At 37.7% G+C, this 21,246-nt stretch overlaps 1 protein-coding gene across 1 annotated transcript in view; it reads right to left on the bottom strand.

The window, feature by feature from the left end:
- The window catches only part of LOC141448492 (arylalkylamine N-acetyltransferase 1-like), a 201,644-nt gene extending 189,236 nt beyond the window's left edge, over positions 1-12,408 (bottom strand). The window contains exons 1-2 of the mRNA XM_074116871.1: positions 12,337-12,408; positions 11,025-11,051 (exon numbers count right to left, since the gene is read on the bottom strand). Of these exons, the coding sequence (XP_073972972.1) occupies positions 11,025-11,051; positions 12,337-12,408 (99 nt within the window). The remainder of the gene's footprint in view (positions 1-11,024; positions 11,052-12,336) is intronic.
- Positions 12,409-21,246: the final 8,838 nt, after the last annotated feature.

Raw genomic sequence — 21,246 nt, 5'->3', positions numbered from 1 at the left:
GGAGCTTCTTACGGCTCACTGTCACTACAGTGTTGTCTTTAACGAGAGAACACTGCCCGGAGGCCGGCAGTGCACTGGAAAAAGCTCCGGGCGCCTTAAATAACCTGAGATGTTAACGCGCCTTAAATCATCTAAAAAAAAATAATAATAACTCCTAAAGTGGTGGCGTTAAAAAATCCGATCTCTTCCAGGTGCTGGCCGGACCTCTGCTCCTAGGAGTTGCCAAAAGAGATGGAAGTAGGACTCGTCGTATAACTATCGTCTATTTTTCAGGAAGACGTACTTGTATTGAAGCACATTTAGGTGTACGTGAACATATCGGACCCTCTGACTCGTCGTATAGCCGGGATAAAGGTAATTCTCCAACCTCGTATATGGCTGTGTGATGGGCCATCGTTCTCAGATCATCTTGCGATGTTTAGTTGTTGTATTTCCTGACTAACGTGGGCTTAGCAAGAGCTTGATTTCCTCCCCCCGGCGGAAAGCCTGCCCGGGAAGGATAAGAAGGTCATATCCTCTCTTGGGAATGGAAGGAGTGTGTAGGCGTTAATCCACGAGTGCTTCTATAAGTCTAAATTCAAGCTCTAGATCCAAGCAATAGTACTTCGTTTCCAAACTTTTTTCTAGTTTTTAAGAGGCGTTTTAAATAGAAGATCTTTTAAATAAATTAGACAAATTGCCTGCGAAAAGGAAGGAAGGAACTCTTTGAGAAGGAGAATCGTTGAGAGACAGGATAATGAAGGAACGTTGGAGAATTGTAGAATGATATTGTTTTAGTGATAACCCAGAGCTTGGGAATATCATACCAGAAAAGGGGGCCAACAATAACCCCTCCTCCTCGGTCTGCTTGAGCTCTCCCACCTTTGGTGTACTGCTGTTTAGTGAGTGAGCAGAAGAGTTTTGTGCAGAAGCAACAGTAGTTGCAGACTCCAAAAAAACATGGAGTCTGAAATGCTGGAGAAAGCGGTGGGAATGAAAAGGATTGGCGTTTTTAGTTTAAACAATTCATACGATATTCCAGAATGCCAGAGAGCTCTCCCAGACTACCAACAGTCTGGCCAACATACAACCCTGAAAATCTTCTCTTTCATTCACCCATTCTCTCTCCGCACTGCCTCGCCATTCACTGGCAACACTGCCGTGAAAAGGAAATTACTTTATAATTTAATGCGTACCACACGAACACACACAGATCTACAAACTTCCTAACACACGCCAAACATTCAATGGAGAGTGGCTACGGTTGCTATTCATGCTTAAACATAGAACATTCATGGAATTAACAATATTCACCATTCATCATTATTCTTTAAATCCTAAGTTTAAAAAAAAAGCCGTGCGGACATTCCAGCAATGAAAAAAAAAACTTTTTCAAAGGGTTATTTTTTACTGTGATAAAATCAGTTCAGTCTTCGAACGATGTCATTCACCCTACAGCATCCCCAGCTTATAAAGCAACTCATTCATGTCCATTAGAGAAGTTTTAAAAAAAAAAGATGTGGGAGACAACAACATTTACCTATACACAACCAATTTCCAATAATTTCACTACTCTTTGCGACGCCCTTATAAGAGATTCCAACGATAGCACACAAAATTCTGAATTCAGGGAAGAGGTGTAGTGTGAAAGAGTAAAAAGTTTGAAGTATTTAGGTTCAATTTTTGAAAAGTTCAGGGAAGTGAATAGACAAGAAAAACCATAAGAATGTTACTCCCAGGATTGTGGAATAAAAGCATTTCCAAGGAAAATGAAAGAAGAATCTACTCCATCATCGAAGGTATTCTTGTTTAAACCTGGACCAGAGAAGACTCAGAAGTGTCGCTCAAAGACAGGGGTTGTAGAAATGGACTATTTAAAGGAGGTGATTGCAAAAAAAAAAAAAAAAAACTAGAATGGACAGAATGAGAAACAGGGATATTAGACATTAAATGGGGGGTAGTAGAAACATGGGAGTAGAAGTATGGATACCTCAGGAGGATGGACACCCCCCAAGAAATAGAAGGAGAGAAGGAAGAGACCACCTAGAAAGTGAGGAAGAGTAGATTGAGGAGTAGATGGCAGGCCTGAGGATTGAGAGGAGGTGACTGGCAGGATAGAGGTTTATGGACGTTCAGCATTGACCTGAACGGCTACCCGATACAGGGAAATCGCCGATTAAGTAAATAAGTAAACGGAAGTGGGTTGTTGTATCATTTTGGTAACCATCAAGGGCTTTCTGGTGACCGGAGTTAAAGTACATGCTTCACAAGTTGAGTAAAGTGCATTATTTGATAAATTAAGGAATAAGTTTGATCCTTTACATGAAAGATATTGATCACTTGAATATGTGGCAGGAGGTTTCCAATGTTTTTGGCAATTAAACGAAACTCTCCCAAAATTACCAAATAATTATTAAACCTTCTTGTTTGTAACAGATGTAAAATTAATTTTTAGCCATTTTGTGTAAGCTTGAGAACATCTAAAGCTCTTAACTTTTGATTTTTCTTAGAAAAATCACTCGGAAAACGACTTATTTCCCGATATTAAGAAAAATACTAGCTTTACTGCCTTGGTAATATTTTTAGTAGAAAGGGGATGAAAAAATACATAAAAATGACCTACCGCGTGCTCTTCTTTCTCTTTGATAACAAGTTAAAAAATTCAAATATGATTAATAAATACCAGATTTTGAAATAGCCTAGCACCTTTAATTTTAAAGATATTGAATTGCGGTTTCCGGTTTCTATCATAACTTTTTATACTCTTTAAAACTGTGTATATGAAAATGGGGGTCAACTGGGAACCTTTACTTTTGGTCGCGCGTCTGCCGCGTATGCGGGCAGGAATCTAAAATCAAGATACATATTCTGAAACTAGAGGTGACGGACAACAAATTTTTCCCCTACCATTTTTCGCTCAGATTAACCGTTTAAGCATGAAATGCATTTGAGCCGTCTTAAAATGAACACCCTGTGTAACATGAACTTCATCAAAGTTTTCTTCTTAGAAAATTGTAAAAGGTACTGTCGGGGAACGTTCAAAATGTATTCCAGCAAAATGGTATTTCCGGTAGGAAAATTATTATTACTATTATTATTATTATTAAATAAAAAAGCAATAAATGAACACTACAAACGTAGTATTCAATAAATGCAGGTACCAAAACCGGAAAAATCAAAATACGACTATAGGAAGGCGGCGCAATGCGACGACATGGCTGTAAGACGAGCGGGAAGTGGAATGTAATTAGATACTTCATCCCAGTAAGAAAGTCTTAAGTCGGATCTAGGGTGCTAACGGATAGAGGAAGCCCTATCCCCTCCTCCACCCTAACTACACCCTCTTCAGACTGCAGTACTTGTGTACATATAGAGTTTATCGTCTACCGACGGCTTATCTGTGTATATAAAGTATGAATTATATGGTATTTATCTAAACATATATACATAAATTCAATAAATTAAATCAGTTGATTTAATTTAGAACTTTAAAGATTAAAATTTTGATTAATTAAAACGATTACGGGATTGTTCATTTATAAATAATAAAAAAAAATGTTTACTCCTACAAGCGGAAGTACTGTAATCATGTCGATAGGACGTCAACGCTCGGAACTTTTCTTTTTCCGGTACCGGTCTTCGGACAATTCTCTCGTTACGTACAATACTAGATTCGTAATCTTCTCGGATAGCCAGGCGGCTCTGCGAGCTATTGGTTCTTACCAGGTCAATTCAGGACTACAGTTTGGGGGTCCTGACAGAAATTAGTAGCCAATTAAAAGGTCTTTTTGGTGTGGGTACCTGGTCATTCAGGTTTTAACACTAAACCTACCGACATTTATGCATAACTATTCCTACCATGATCGGTCAAATGACCGCACTTTAAAATCACTTAAATTTCTTATTTTAGAATGAAGATAATAATTAGTTAACAATGAAAATGCATAGTTTCTTTTGTTTAAAAATAAATCTCGTAGATTTTACTCTTATTTGCATCATTTTTTTGTAAATTACAGGCTTCTCAATTGCAAATTTCCCGCATACTTACTATTTACATTTTAGACAGCATTTTTTAGTCTTATTGCCTTTGCAGTATCTTATTTGGCTATTTTCCGACCATTTGTTCTTGTACTAGTATTTGTCATGCTTTTGCAATGGTAACACAAATTTTGCCTTGAAATTTAACTTCCGGTAGTTGTTTATACAAAATCCATGGATTTATCCCGGGGCTAAGTCTAGGATATTGAAAACTATTTGTTGAGACCATCTCCGAGATTTTCCACGGTTATATTTCTTCCACGAGCTGTATACATTTCTGCTAATTTCAGTGCGACAAACTCCCCAAGCGGAACTATAGGTTTTCTGCTTTCACGTTTTCCCAAAAATGGAAAGCCTTTTATTGCATCGAACGCTAGCCAAGATTTGATACCAAATTTGTCCGGTTTATTTGGCAAGTACTGAGTAAATCTGCATCTTGACTTTGTTGGGAACAAACGTCCTTGGAAGAGATATATGCTCTTGGTTAGAACAGTTTTGACTGTTCTCTACGAATTTGTTCCAAAATTTAGAAATCAAAGCAAATTTATCGATTTGTAAGCGATTATTTCTTTGATCCACTCGAATAAACTTCACAATTTCCGTCTATACATTTCTGCTCACGGTGTTTGAGAAGAATGCTCGTCCCTATTTTTGTTCCAGTGAAAAGGGCAATATCGTACATTTTTCGCCTCATAAGCACCACATACAAACAATAATCCGATAAATGCATTATCAAATTGAGTTTTTGAGAGAATTCTGTTACAAAAATAAATAAATAAATAAAATAAAATATTAAATAATAAGTAAATAAAATGAAAATATTGAGCCGGTCAAATGACCGGTCGCGGTAGTTAAGACGGACAACAAATTTTTCTCCAAAATCAAATATTAGGAAAAGAAGTGAATATTAAAAAAACAATTGTATACATATTTTAGGAAAAGTCGTGAAGTTTAATGGCGGTATGATGACGCTGTAATTAGAAAATTTAAACCAAATTTAAAAAACAGTCAATTGATCGGTCGTGGTAGGTTTAGTGTTAAAGGGAACGAAGTAGCAGATTTGCTGGCCCCGTGAAGGCGCTGCAGGAGATTTCGTTGGCCCGGAGCCCTATTTTGGGGTTTCCCAAGTGGCTTAAGAGTGTGGCCATTAAATTGTGGGTGCCTGAGGAGGTCTCAAGAGTGGGTCGTTGGCCACCATTGGGCAGAGAGACAGGCGAAGAAGTTTATTGTGGGCTATTCGGCCTAGGCAGACCTGCAGATTTAATCCGTTAATGCCATGAGGTTATCAGGCTAATTGTAGGCCTGTTAATTGGCCATTGCAAGCTTAGGAAGCAAATGCATCGCATGGGCTACAGCCTTTTTAGGTTCTATCAGGAAGAAGAGGAGGAAACGGCACTGCATGTGTTGTGTCAGTGCGAAGTACTTGTCTGGCTAAGGCCTGAGAGCATTACCTAGAAGCCACTCTCCAGAATTAAGAGTCTGTTCAAAAAGACAGGTCTGGAGGGCGAGAGCTCCTAGAGTAGTGGGAACCACAACAGATCCAAAGGGGTCGCTTAGGTCTTTAAGGCCGCCCTGCTAGCATCTAATCTAATCTACATAGAACACTGTCCATTAACGGTCAAGTGAACTGTATAAGAAGCTCCTAGGAAGAGAAGTAAAGTAATTGCCCATTTTTTCAAGCGCGCTTAACGTTCAACTACCAATTAGTTGACAGTGGACGGAGGCGATCAGCAAACATACTTTACTGTAAATTTCTCATATTAACCATTAAATAAAATCCAAGGCCTAAGACCGGAAATCGAACCCAGTACCACAATACATATTAGCTTTACAGGTCTCGCCACTAACCGCTCGGCTACCGTGGTACCTTCCAAGAAGGAGAATATCTAACGGAAACAACAGCTGGATTTGAACCTGGTATTCCCTCTGCGTGGAAAACCAGTGCGCTAAATACTATCCCATTTTATTGTTATTATTTATTTTATCCATGGCTTTAGGGCCAGGTAACAATTGCCCTTAAATATATTTAATACAGCTGATTTTAAGATTACCAAAATTAAGATAATAATCTTAGGATACTCCCGTTAACCCCGTTATAGAGGTACTAATTAGAATGGCGCTGTAACTGTGCGGGTGGCTACAATTCTGTGGAAAACCTCTTCCTCCTCTCTCTGAGGAGCGTCTCCAGGCTATTTTCTCAATGGTACAGGTTATGATGTAGAGTACTGGGAGCGAGTAGGGCGAAGAGCAAAGCGAGAATATGGCTAATTGTGGAATTATAAACGTAAAGATGGCAGCAGTGTAATCGCACAGTACTAGTTGTACAACGTATATAGAACACATACATTCACACCTTGTACCGCCAACATTCTACCTATTAGTTACCTTACACGCATACATACATAGGTACATAACCGGTTTCCAGATAATATAGAACATTTCATTAACCAGGTTACTAATTAGCAGCAGTGTAAACCTGGTTAATTGTTTCCTGATACGATTTCAATGTCATCCAGTCGTATCCCTCCCTATACACACGTTCAAATATTATACACGCATTACTGGAGAACATTTTCGGGTATACATATGTATATCTGTAGAGTAGACTGTTAGCATTATCGCTTCCCATTCCTGCCAAATATAGAGTTCTAGATCTCTAAATTACCCTGTGTAATTACTCAACTAAAGGAAACTTCCAGAAGATTAACTAACTGCTTCTTCAGCGAAGGCGGCACAAGCAGTGGATCATCTATAATTAGTTTTGACCTGAGGGAGAAAGCGTAGAAACACCCGCACCCCGCAGCTTCCAGACCCCCACCGGGTGAGAGAGAGAGAATGATACAGAGCTGAGACAGTTGAATCCACTGTTATATTTCAAATCCACTTCAACAATCTCAACTTAGAAGTTCTCATACCTTACACTAATAAGTAAGTAAGCTAAAACTTGTAAAGCCCCTAGTGCAATAAGTAAAGCTTGAAAAAGCGAGACCTTAGACAGAAACTTTTCACAGAGTCTTTAATTCTTCTTACACCCAGTTTATTGCTGTGAAATTTCTATTAACCAACCCCCCCCTGCACCCCTCCTGTGTAATTAGGGAAATTTACAGTTGTCTTATTGTTGTCGTACTGTAATTTTTCATATTGAAACAAATTAAAAAGATTTTATGGGTTTTGGGATTTATACTTGAACAAAAAAAAAGAAAGAACAAGAACGAAGTAAGGGATCAGCTAAGTGGTGGTTAGGGTACTGGATTCCATGCTCTAAGGGGTAAATCCAGCTGTCCAGACTATTTTCTGTTCTTAGGAGCTTCTTAGAGGTTCACTGTCCAGTTATAGAAAATGGATTTTCTGCAACGAGAGAACAATAGCCGAAGATCGGCAGTGCACTGAAAAAATACTTCCTTCCCTTCCTCTTCGGCGCTACAGTCCTGAAAGGACCCTGGACCTCCTTAATCAAGGCTACCCACTGAGCTCTAACAAGTGCCTTTAATCTCCACCTAAAAGAGAACTTCTTCTTCCTCGGCGCTACAGTCCTAAAAGGACCAGGGCCTCCTCAACCTAGGCTCTCTACTGAGCTCTATCAAGAGCCTTTAATCTCCATCTTCGCACACCCATTTTCCTTAAATCCCCTTCGACGTCATCAAGCCATCTCCATTCTTTGCCTACCTCTTATTCTGACGCCTCCGGGCCTTCCATAAAAAAAGACGTTTAGGGATGCGGTTATTCACCATCTTCTCACATGTCCTAATCAACTTAATCTTCCTTTTTTAATATATTGAACGATGTCTGCTTCTCCATAAAGGGTAAGCAGTTCCAAGTTGGTGCAGATTCTCCATCTTCCTCCCTCGTTCACCAGGACCATATATTTTCCTCAATACTTTCCTTTCCCACACTCTCAAGGCTGTCTGGCTCTCATGGGTCAGAACCCATGGAAAAAAAAATACTTCGGGAGTGACTAATTCGGCTGAGTAGCCCGCTGAATAGTTGTAGCAGTTCAATCAGCAAGTGTATTTGTGAGACTTACTGAAAGATTAGTGAAGTCGATATCTCTACCCACAATAGATTAATCTACCTCTATTGATGGGTAAAAAAAAACGAAAACCGCTCCAGAGATACAAATAAACACGCATGTTACGACAGGATAAAATCAAAGATATTACCCAGCACTGCCAACCTAACCCACATTCTAAACTGAATGTTGTTTAGACAAAGTAACACACTCAGTAACAATATAAACCTTAATGTTTATATTATTACTAACAATTAATTAGTTATTATTAACCATTTTGCATGTTAAATATTATAATTGTTAATATGGGAGCTTTGGTAATTTCAAGAATTACAATTATGGTGTTACCCATTTTGGGAATTGTTATCCATAAAGGGGCTACACACCCCAGAGTGCGGTGCCAGCAATGTACGTACTATTCATATCTATACCAGAAAATCTAAATCCTCTCCCTACAGGACAATAAGAGAAGAGGCGTGATTACGTGAAATGTACGTCTGTCTGTACCGTAGTTCACCACCGTTATGGGTGCTCCTCTATGCACACGCGTTTAGCAAATGGTATACCTAACTTGGCTTTTATTATAAAGTGGTGGGGTACATGTGTAACATACATACTATTTGGGTATATAGTTACAAATCCTACATATACTATTATATATACAAAACATTATCACTCCCCTATCATGTAACCACATCCAGATCTAATGAGCCCAATTATAAATGCAAATTGTTTCACATTTAAGGGAATTGATATGCATCATGATATAGTGAAAGAAGACTATCGTAGTAAGAGGCCCAGGTATAATTGTAAAGGATCCCCCAAATGGTTGCGCTGAGAACAGGAATGAAGCTGACCAGGATGAAAGTGGGCAAATTTCAAGGTTCATTCAGGAAAATGGGCAATAATACCTTCCCATATCTACCTTCAACAACCTCACTGCTCCATCTCCCTCTGCAAAACATTCAGTATAATCCTTATGGAGCGAGAGCCAAGTATCCCAATTCCCGGCGGGAAAAAGTAATAGCAATTCCCCATGAAGCCAGTTAACACTTTCTACCTAATAAACATTACATTAAAAAAAAAAATTCTTATTTTTCTCTTTTTCCGGTAAACATTTTCCATTTAAGTTTGGTGTAAAAGAAGATGATAAAATTCAGCGTTAATTCTGGACTTTCTCTTACTGCAACCATTTCCATGCGAATGACGTAGAATTTTCTTCTAATCATGTGTTTTTACTTTGTGTTACCCGCCACAGGAAGTTAATTCGTTTATAATGCGATCTTTTTACGATTATGAATTTTCCAAAAAAAGTACAGGTAAGAGATGCCCTGAGTCCAAAGAAAAAAAGAAGTTTCTATAATTTGATGGCAGAGGTTGTTATATGCGTGTGAGCACGTGAACAGCATGATTAAGAAATAGAGAAACCCTAAAAGCCCAAATTTGGTATTTTTCCTAAAAACATCCCAAGGGTTTAGGTGCAATTATTGGATTTTCTAAAATGAGTTTTGCTAATTTAGATTTAGTCGCGCTACTAACAGCTACTAACGCTACTATCAGGGTGTTCATTTTAAAACGGCTCAAATGCATTTCATGCTTAAACGGTTAATCTAATCAAAAAATGGTAGAGGAAAAATTTGTTGCATGTCGCCTCTAGTTTTAGAATATGTGACTTCATTTTAGATTCCTGCCCACAAACGCGGCTGACGCGTGACCAAAAGTGAGGGTTCGCAATTTACCCTTATTTTCATATACACAATTTTAAATAGCATAAAAAATAATGAAAAAAACCGGAAACCGCAATTCGATATCTTCAAAATTCTGAAAAACTGGTGAAGTTAACTTCCTGTAAAAGTGCCATTTAGTATGTAATGGCACGGTATAGTGTCATACTATTAGGAACTCAACGTATTAGTAAAATTCTAAAATGAGTTATTTTGCATATAAAATGAGCTAAGATTATTTTCTTAATTTTGGTAATCTTAAAATCAACTGTATTAAATATATTTAAGGGCAATTGTTACCTCACCCTAAAGCCATAGACAAAATAAATAATGACAATTAAATAGGATAGTATTTAGCGCACTGGGTTCCCACGCAGATGGAATACCGGGTTCAAATTCAGCTATTGTTTCCGTTAGATTTTCTCTTCCTAGGCAGCATCTTTCAGTTCACTTGGCCGTTGATGGACAGTGTTGTATGTAGATTAGATTCTAGCAAGGCGGCTCTTAAGGCCAACGCCACTGCGACCCCTTTGGATCTATTGTGGCTCTCCAACTTTAGAGCTCGCCCTCTCAGACTCTTAATTTTGGAGATCGGCTCCTGGGTAAAGCTCTCACAGGCCTTGGTTTTTCCTCCCCGAGAAGTAACATCCTTAGCCCAGACAAGCCCCTCACTCTGACACAACACGTGCAGTGCCGTTTCCTCCTCCTCCTCCTGACAGAACCTACAGAGGCTTAACATCTGCTAGACCCATGCAATGCAAGTGTTTTCTGAGCCTGCAGTGGCCATTTAATAGGCCTACAATTATCCTAATAACCGTACGAAAATCTCAGGGATTTGAATTGTAAATTTGAATACCTTTTACGGCTCACAATGCGCCAACTACAAGGCTAAAGATAATTTATCTGCGACGAACAGCCGTTCAAAGTGTTGGCAACGGGAAAAATTAGAGAGAGAAAGAAAAGGAAAATAGTTAATGAGGGTTTGGATGAGTGGAAATACTTCTGGAATAATTCCTTATCTATCGCTACAAATATATCACATGTTCCTCTAAATGGTTCATTCTGCAAATCCTCAGGCTTTCCAAATATTAGAAAATACTTTCCGGAAGTACTAAATAATATTTAGATTTCCCTAACCCTACCAAGTAATAACCAATTTCATCTTATGGCTCATTTAAGTCAGTATAAGGCGACTGACTTTATTCTTTGAAGAACAAACAGTTAAAAGTTAAATTTAAGAATTAGTTGGCAGAAAAGAAAAAAAGTGGACTTACCAGGAGCTGTGCTGACGAAGTTAACCTCTGCAACAAAAAAGAGAAACTTGTTTAAAGTATATGCATTATACAAATGATTACAAATTAGGTGTCGTCGACGGAGGCGACTAGCAAACATACTTTACTGTAAATTTCTCATATTAACCATTAAATAAAATGTAAGGCCTGGACTAGGGAGAATCGAACCCACTAAACCAACAATACATCTTAGCTTTGCGGGTCTAGTCTCTCTTAACCGCCTAACATACTTTACTGTAAATTTCTCATATTAACCATTAAATAAAATGTAAGGCCTAGACAGGGGGGAATCGAACCCACTAAACCAACAATACATCTTTTTCTTTCTTTTTCTTTTATTGTTGGTTAGTGGGTTCGATTCCCAGTCTTAGGCCTTGGATTTTATTTAATGGTTAATAAAAGAAATTCATAGTAAAGTATGTTTGCTAGTAGCCTCCGTCCACGATACTTAATTCGGTAGTTGGACGTAAAGCCCGCCTGAAAAAATAGGCAATTACTTTACTTACTTTACTTTATAAAAGTAAATTTTTTTTCAACTCCAGCGAACCCAAAGAGACAGGGTCATATGAGGGTTCAAACCAGATATTTTCGTTCTTAAAATTCAGAAGTGAACTTCAGAAGCATAGAAGTACAGTTCTGCGTGAATCTTTAACAAAGATCCAATCCTCTACTACAGTAAACTATAATTCGTTAGTGACAATAATGTAATTCCTAGAGAGGTGAAAACTGGTGTAACACAAGCGTGTTTAAATAAATTTATCAGAGCTCATCAGCTGTTATTTCATCACTGGATGATTCTAATAAATTTAGACACTTTCTAAATCAGCTGTTCGTCTAGTGTGTAACATTATCTCAACACACATGTTGTATTTATGGGCGGACGCTTTTATCCAAAGTGTGGTGTTGCAGATAGCAAGGGAGATAGAAAAGAAAATATAATTAATATTGATAGAAAAGGGAAAATATAGCACTACCAGAAATTGTAATTGTGTGAAGGGGCCACCGTACAATTTCATAACTTGGTAGTTTGAAGTGACATTTGGAGGTTACGCCAAGATGCGACTGGGTTATCTCTTAAAGAGAGAGCGAGAGAGGAAGCTGACTGCCTGTCAAAGTAAGCATTACAAAGAGTGTTTGTTACTACTGGTTGTTGTTTGCTAGAGGGTGGCTGTATTTAGGGTGTATGATGTAGAGAAGGGTCATCAACGTAGTTTGGTGTGTAGAAGAAGTGGCAGTATGCGATGATCTGCCACCTCCAGGAGGATGCGCTGGGCTAAATTTAATAAAGACTAACCGTTATATTTATGCCAGCCGACTGTTTGGGGGTGGGTCCGGCAAATGTGTTATGGCCGAACCTTTTAGTCATATCTCACACTCTCACCAACACAAACACAGCTTGGGGGCGGCCTTTATCCCCACACACACACATACTACGTTGTCCTGTATAATATTTTAAGTTGGACAGGGGAACCACTGTCAATGCCAAGCTCGACGTTTTGCAGGCGCACTTGTACGTATTTAAACAGGATTAAATACCATACTCCTTATGCTAGTATATATCAGAAAGAACAGCACCATTTTGGAACACCATTCCAGTTTTGTAAAAGTCTAGAGCTCATTTCAAACTATGTCTCCATCGCTCCAAAAAACAAAAACGAAACTACCACTTTTTCTTGAACCCTCATTGTTTTCATTTATTTTATTTAGTAAAACCATACATACCTCCACCCCTCCAGAAATGACCTGAATGAACTGCCCTAAAACGAATTTTCCCTCCAAAAAAGGAATTTAAATGTAACAGTAAAAGTAAAGTAATGCCCACTTTTTAAGGCGGGGCTTTACGTCCAACTACCAATTTAGGTGTCGTGGTCGGAGCCGACTAGCAAACATACTTTACTGTAAATTTCTCGTATTAACCATTAAATAAAATACAAGACCTAATACAGGGGAATCGAACCCACTAAACCAACAATACATCATAGCATTGCGGGTCTAGCCTATAACCGCCTAACTTAAACTTCTTTTATTAACCATTAAATAAAATGGTGATGGCGATCCTATGACCCGCGGGTCCGACACTGACCCGCGCAAGCTATTTCAATGACCCACAATTGCTAGGCAACCATTTGTTTGTTTACGTGGGTTGATTTAGATTTTCTAATTGTGTGGATAATTTATATTCTATCTGTATTTTTTTTTCAATCACGTATTGACACAAAAGCAATTTAAATGCTTTAGTTTGATCATTACATTTCTAAAACGCAAATGACGACAAATGTTTTTGTAATATTTGAAATATAGCAAAAGTGTTTACAAAATATCAAATAAAATGTATAATTTTACTCATATTTTGTTTGTTAAAAAAATCGACAACCATATTTAGATATTTCTTTAGATAAAACACACTTTTGTAAGGTTTTGTTCAGTTATGTTTGTAGAAAAGAGACTTCCATAGCCACTTGTTTCGTCCCGTTTTACCCGTTAAGCCAACTGAATTTTATAGATGTTTAGTTTTGAAAATATTCAGTTTAAAATTTTTAAACTTAACTCTTGTGCTATTGGGCATTAGTGACCCAAGAGCTAGTACTAGAAAAGAAATGAACAAAAATTGACCCACGTCTCAAAAAGGTTCGCCATCCCTGGCCTAGACCAAGGGAATCAAAACCCACTAAACCAACAATACATCTTAGCTTTGCGGGTCTAGTCTCTTAACCACCTAACATACTTTACTATAAATTTCTCATATTAACCATTAAATAAAATCCAAGGCCTAGACCAAGGGAATCAAAACCCACTAAACCAACAATACATCTTAGCTTTGCGGGTCTAGTCTCTTAACCGCCAAACATACTTTACTATAAATTTCTCATATTAACTGTTAAATAAAATCCAAGGGCTAAACACTGGGAATCGAACCCACTAAACCAACAATACATCTTAGCATTGCGGGTCTAGTCTCTTAACCGCCTAATATACTTTACTATAAATTTCTCATATTAACCATTAAATAAAATCCAAAGCCTAGACACCGGGAATCGAACCCACTAAACCAACAATACATCTTAGCTTTGCGGGTCTAGCCTATAACCTCTCGGCTACCGGGGCAACTTGCTTGTGCTACCTTTGTCAACTTATTATGAGAATTTTTTTTCCACTCACACGCCCAACGAATTATTTTCAAAAACCAATTTTTGGCCTCAGGAGACCTTAAAAAGTGACCTTTCAATACTCATTATTAAAAAATTTAATACTGCCTCCTTAATAACTTCCTAATACCAAGTAGAAGTAAGTGACTTGTGGCACTATTTTTGAGTGAAATATTTGTCATATTTGTTTTTACACAATTAATGAAAATATAAACTAAGTGTGTCAGGCTAAAACATTCAAGGTAAGATACGCGTTATAATATCTGAGGCTATCTTTGTACGGCTAACTTGTTATTATGAGTTGTTAAGACTCTTTGTCACTTTGTAAGGCTTCTCTGGTATAACACCTGACATCCTAATGTTATTAACTTCTTTCTATAATTTGTTGAAATCAAATTATATTTGAACTTTCATTCTGTTGAATTTATTTATATTTCCCATAAATTTAAATTGATTAAACCATTTATTGATTAATACTTTTACAAAAAAAATAATTCATTATTAAAAAGTGTAAACTGTTAATAGAAAATAATCCGGATATGATATGAACTAAGATACCATATTCAGTTACTAGTAATGGTGTTCTTAACTGTTTACTGCAAAAAAAAAAAAAAAAATCTTCTGCGAATTCTTACAAGATTTTTGCTTACTGCAATTTATAATTCCGAGTTTGAAAAAAAAAATATCACTTGACATGAAGTGGGAATCTCTAGAACAATTTATTTTTGATATGCCTACATGTCTGGATCAGTTAGCTACTGCCCTAGTTTGAAATTATTATTTTAATGAAAATTGATTCAGCAAACGGTTACCATTACGTCTCGTTTTCTTCTTTAATGTAATGTCTAATTTTTTTCAGGCGGGCTTTACGTCCAACTGCCAAATTAGGAGACGTAGACTGGGGCGTCTAACAAACATACTTTACTATAAATTTCTCATATTAACAATTAAATAAAATCCAAAGCCTAGACCTGGGGAATTGAACCCACTAAACCAACAATACATCTTACTATTGCGGGTCTAGCCTCTTTAACCGCCTAACATACTTTACTATAAATTTCTCATATTAACAATTAAATAAAATCCAAGGCTCAAGACCAGGGGAATCGAACCCACTAAACCAACAATACACCTTAGCATTGCGGGTCTAGCCTCTTCAACCGCCTAACATACTTTACTATAAATTTCTCATATTAACAATTAAATAAAATCCAAGGCTCAAGACCAGGGGAATCGAACCCACTAAACCAGCAATACACCTTAGCATTGCGGGTCTAGCCTCTTTAACCGCCTAACATACTTTACTATAAATTTCTCATATTAACCATTAAATAAAATCCAAGGCCTAGACTTGGGGAATCGAACCTACTAAACCAACAATACATCTTAGCATTGCGGGTCTAGCCTCTTAACCGCCTAACATACTTTATTTTAAACTCATATTAACCATTAAATAAAATACAAGGCCTAGACCAGGGGAATCGAACTCATTAAACCAACCAAGGTATCGTGGACGGAGGCGACTAGCAAACATACTTTTTCTGTGATTTCTTTTATTAAACTTTAAAGAAAATCCAAGGCCTAGACGGGGGGGGGGAAATCGAAAGCCTAGACTTTGTATCCGAAGGTCTGCAGTGGTTGCAAAATGGGAGTTCTGTAAATTTTGTCTTTTGTTTGTCTTAATCTGTAAAAAAAGTTTGGCGACGACTTGGGAGAAATGATGCCAAACAATTATTATTTTAGCTATTCGAACTTTAACATTTTGTAAAATATTTGAAGGTAGAAGACAACTGAGACAAGTACAAAACGTTTTTGTAGACAATTGGTTAAGCAGATGTTGATGATTGTTTCAGCACCAGACAACCAACTGAAATTTAATTTACTTAAACTGAAAAATATTTAATAAAATTTTTATTCGTACAGAAAATTTTAATTAAACTAGAAAGGGGGGGGAACAAAGTTGGAAATAAAGAGCTGAAGGAATTGGATGAAGAGAAGAACTTAATGCTGAATAAAGCAAGGTAATGGATAATTGCTGAATAAGACGTTGGCTCAGCACAATATAACAAGCTGTGTACCTTCTTAGGCTGCAACTTCAGACTGAGCAAATGGAGGGAGAAAAAAAATAAGTTCGGCCAAAGAGAAAATATTGTTACAACTAATGAAGTTACCCTTAGAAACATTCATAATCAACAACTTTTCCGGGTTGCAACTTGTTGGTTGGGAAATAGCCATTTCTGTGTTAGTCTAACCATGTAACTTGTAAAATTAGAAAATTTTGATGAACCCAGCTGGTTAACATGAGGTCAGCTGGTTCTGTTTGTTAAAAACTGCCCCCCAAAAAAGTCGTAAAGTGGAAAAATACCCAACTTTTACAAATTTTTTTTTCTCTCTCTCTCTTCCAATAAAAGAAAAATCGAGATCCCTATTTTGAAATCCCACGTGTTGCTAATTTGTATTTGTTAGAAGAAATGTTAATATTGAAGTATGCGACCCCGTCTACGAAACCTAATTGGTAGTTAGATTTTAAGCCTTGTAAATAGGCGATTAATTTACTTTAATATTAAGTGTTCATTCATTCAAAGACAATTTGCACACACATTTCTTCACAAACAGAAAGAAACCAATCAGTTAAGAAACAGTCTAACGCAAACAGACAACCAGACATTTTATTTAGAATAAAATCTCCATTATGATTCAATCACACAAAGTGACAAAATATTGTAACGAAGTTGACCTGGGCAGAGAAGAAAGGCCTAGATTGTTCTAGGGGTTGAGCGACCAAAGTCGGTAACTGGCCGCCACTGTGTAAACAAAAGGCCGGTCTCTACCTGAGCCGGAGAAGAAAGGGGCTAGATTGTTCCAGGAGTTTAATGACCGTAGCCTGTAACGGTCCACCGCTGTGTAAAAGCCAGCTAAGGGAGCGGCCCCAGTTAGGGTGGTGGCAGTATGTGTTTTCCCCAGCAAGTGATTGACAGGTGGAGTGAGGCAGACGGAGTTGGAGTGAGACAGAGAGTTGGAGGAGGGCGGCCCCAGTTGTGGTGGTGGCAGTATGTGTTTTCCTCAGCCAGTGACCGGCAGGTGGGCGTGAGACAGACGGAGTGGGGCAGTCGCAGTTAAAGGGAGGCAGACACAGCTGGAGAAGTTAGTCTTTGAGTCAGTTTTTGAGTCAGTCTTGGAAAGTTAGTTTGGAGAGACACTTTGGAAGTGACAGTTTTCGAGAGAGTCAGTGTTGCGGAGTGCTTCGGAGTTAGCCAGTTTAGCTGTTAGTCAGTTGATGAGTAGAGCTGTGTTAGTGCAGCTGAGACTAGTGCAATTCGGTGCAGTGCGGACCAGTGGTCAGTCGGGGAACAGTTTTGTGGCGTTAAGAAGTGAGTAAGTAACAGTAAACTGTTGTGACTGTTGTAAATGGTGACTGTACTGAATAGCGTTAGTTGCTAGTAAATGTTAATGTGAGTAAAGGTAATCTGTTAATAAATCAGACTACTTATAAGTTTAGCGAGTTTTATTATTTATCAAACCCACATATTATTAAATTAACTAGTGGCAGGCACTAGTTGTAGTTGTGAAGTTTTTAGATAAAGATAGAAAAACTTTACAATATGAAATGTTTTTAATGCTGTGGTCCATTATCAAATATGCAAAACGGAAAAAAAAACACGTGATAAGAATGAAAATTAAGGAAGTAAGGTTAGGAAGGAAAGAAAATGTGTTTTTCTGTATTTCCACGATAGCGGCCCATCGAACACGAACTCCTAGAGAGTTATCTCTACAAGAACTTTTATGATTGCTTGCTTCTAGAACGTTGTTATGTTAGTGGAGAACAAGTACTCACTTCTATCGGGATTAAATCGGTTGTTCCTTGTAGTTATGTACTCAAAAATCGGTATTATTAAATTTTTACTTCCTGTTTCTTTTCCCCAAATTAAAAAAAATCATCTGATATTAACACTTTCACGATTTCCTTTTACCAGTTTTGTAGAACCGTGCACTAATATGATTCACTAATATGAATCTTTAGAGTGCTCTCATTGCCCCGTAAATTCCCTTAGATCGAAAAATTATGCTGTTGTTAAGTTATGAATGTACTTCTTCGAATTGATGAATGATTTTTTTTTTTTTTTTTAATCTTTTATTGTAATTTACCACTGAAACAGTTGTTGCAAATATGGTAAGAAAAAAGAAATAGAAGAAAATCATGAGTGGAAAAGGCACCCAGTGGTGTCACTCCAGTAACGTGCTTTGCTCTCACGATAAGAGTAGATCACGGAGGCCATCTTCTCTTCAATCTCCTTAGAGATTGGTAATGTGGAGGAAGATAGGTGTTCTATGAGAGGGTTAGGATGAGCTGCTGTAGAGTGGAATGATGAATTTAAAGAAACAAGTGTTAGCAAGATCTGTAATGAAAGGGATTTTGAGGTCAATATGGATATAGTGAGGTTAGATAACATAGAACGGAGCGTTAAGAAGTTTTCGAAGTATTTTTTGACTGTAATGCCTGGAGGCGTAGTGAGTTGGAACGCTTAGTCGATCCCCTATACTTTGATGCCGTATGACCAAATAGGTCGCAGTAACAGTAGATATAAAATAATCAGATACAATCATCTAGGAAATTCCCCCGTAGGGAGGAAGTGGACTAGCCACTTCTTCAGGGTACTTGGCGTCCCTGCGGGTATCCCCAGTCTAACAACATGAACATGAGCAACATATACTGTTACTAAACCTCCCAATACATTTACACAGTACACATAGGACACATCTGTACAAGCTGGGGGCTTATTAGCAACGAAACCGTTGTGCAGATTGTGCCAGGATGAGGTGGAAATGGCCTCCCTCACTGGCTGTTCGATAGCGTTGCAAATCGAGTGATTGCGCTATGAAAACTTTGGATCTTTCGAGACCAAAGGTGATAGAAGAGTAAATAGAATAAGTAGAGGAAGACCTCAACCACTTTCGTAGGGGAAGTTTCGTCTACTAGATCCAGAAAGGGAATCGCACAATAAGCCTCTTTTGGGTCCCCGCCCCGATAATCTAATCTAGGTAATTTCAAAATAATGGAAAATCCATTCGGTAAGATGAAAAAGAAATTTTCATTCATCTCTGGATTTCAGCTTCTGGCCTCTCCCTTAAAATCCATAAGTTATTTGTGATTTCCAGATTCATCTTTGAAAATCCGTCACGTTCAAAACACACATTCTCATGTAAGCAGCATGAGAAAAAATTTAAAATTATTTCCAATCAGCATCACCAAGTTGATTTTCCAATCAGCATCACCAAGTTGATTTTCCAATCAGCATCACCAAGTTGATTTTCCAATCAGCATCACCAAGTTGATTTTCCAATCAGCATCACCAAGTTGATTTTCCAATCAGCATCACCAAGTTGATTTTCCAATCAGCATCACCAAGTTGATTTTCCAATCAGCATCACCAAGTTGATTTTCCAATCAGCATCACCAAGTTGATTTTCCAATCAGCATCACCAAGTTGATTTTCCAATCAGCATCACCAAGTTGATTTTCCAATCAGCATCACCAAGTTGATTTTCCAATCAGCATCACCAAGTTGATTTTCCAATCAGCATCACCAAGTTGATTTTCCAATCAGCATCACCAAGTTGATTTTCCAATCAGCATCACCAAGTTGATTTTCCAATCAGCATCACCAAGTTGATTTTCCAATCAGCATCACCAAGTTGATTTTCCAATCAGCATCACCAAGTTGATTTTCCAATCAGCATCACCAAGTTGATTTTCCAATCAGCATCACCAAGTTGATTTTCCAATCAGCATCACCAAGTTGATTTTCCAATCAGCATCACCAAGTTGATTTTCCAATCAGCATCACCAAGTTGATTTTCCAATCAGCATCACCAAGTTGATTTTCCAATCAGCATCACCAAGTTGATTTTCCAATCAGCATCACCAAGTTGATTTTCCAATCAGCATCACCAAGTTGATTTTCCAATCAGCATCACCAAGTTGATTTTCCAATCAGCATCACCAAGTTGATTAAATAAAATTATTAGAAAAAAAAAACAATTGAAAAAAATAAAAATAAATGATGTTTCCAAACAGTAAACAGAATCTTATCCATTAAACGGGTGAAATTAGTGTTGGTTATTGGGTATAACATCGTACAATATTCCCCAAAAGGGAGGCCATCTTATTTACCGCCATAACATCATGTACAATCTCCAACCCTAAGAATATTTTGTAACTTCTACCCTTGGATACGGTGAATGCGTGGGTGTGACCGTTATTGCAAACAATTTCTAATATCAAACATATACTTAAATGGGTCATGGTTTCAGGCAAGCAATTTCTTTATTACACTGCCTTATATATAAGGTTATTTTTTTTTTTTTTATTTCTTTTTGCACGTTTATTCTGTAAATATAACTCGTATTAGTTCAAATGGAAAAAGCCCAGAAGAAAACCATTGAGCATGGTAGCAAAAGAAGGGAAAGCTAAAAAGGGTAGTTGAAGAAAATCCCTTTTAATGCTTGGAATAAACTACTTCTATTTGCCATTATGTTTTGATGGCTAACTTATTTTTTTTAAAGATCTATATTTTACCAATATACAAAAGAGGCTTATTGTGCCAGCTCCCTTTTTTGGATCTATTATACCAACCCTCCTCTACTAAAGAGGTTGAGGACTTCCTCTACTAGTTAATTTTGCTCTACCATCTCCTTTGGTCTCGAAAGATCCAAAGGTTTCATAGCGCAACCAACTCGATTTGCAACGCAATCGAACAGCCAGTGAGAGCTCGTTTCCACCTCATCCTGGCACAATCTGCACAACGGTTTCGTTGCTAATAAGCCCCCAGCTTGTACAGATGTGTCCTATGTGTACTGTGTAAATGTATTGGGAGGTTTAGTAACAGTATATGTTGCTCATGTTCATGTTGTTAGACTGGGGATACCCGCAGAGACGCCAAGCACCCTGAAGAAGTGGCTAATCCACTTCCTCCCTACGGGGGAATTTCCTAGATGATAACTTACTTTTTTTCTATATTTTACTCATAATATTTACAAACAAAATTCATCCCAGACAT

The sequence above is a fragment of the Rhodnius prolixus genome, unplaced genomic scaffold (genome assembly GCF_049639745.1).
Source record: "Rhodnius prolixus isolate KJV_2025 unplaced genomic scaffold, Rpr scaffold_2, whole genome shotgun sequence".
Taxonomy (NCBI): domain Eukaryota; kingdom Metazoa; phylum Arthropoda; class Insecta; order Hemiptera; family Reduviidae; genus Rhodnius; species Rhodnius prolixus.
Note: the sequence above shows the minus strand (reverse complement) of the source record. Positions and strands in the feature narration are given on the sequence as shown.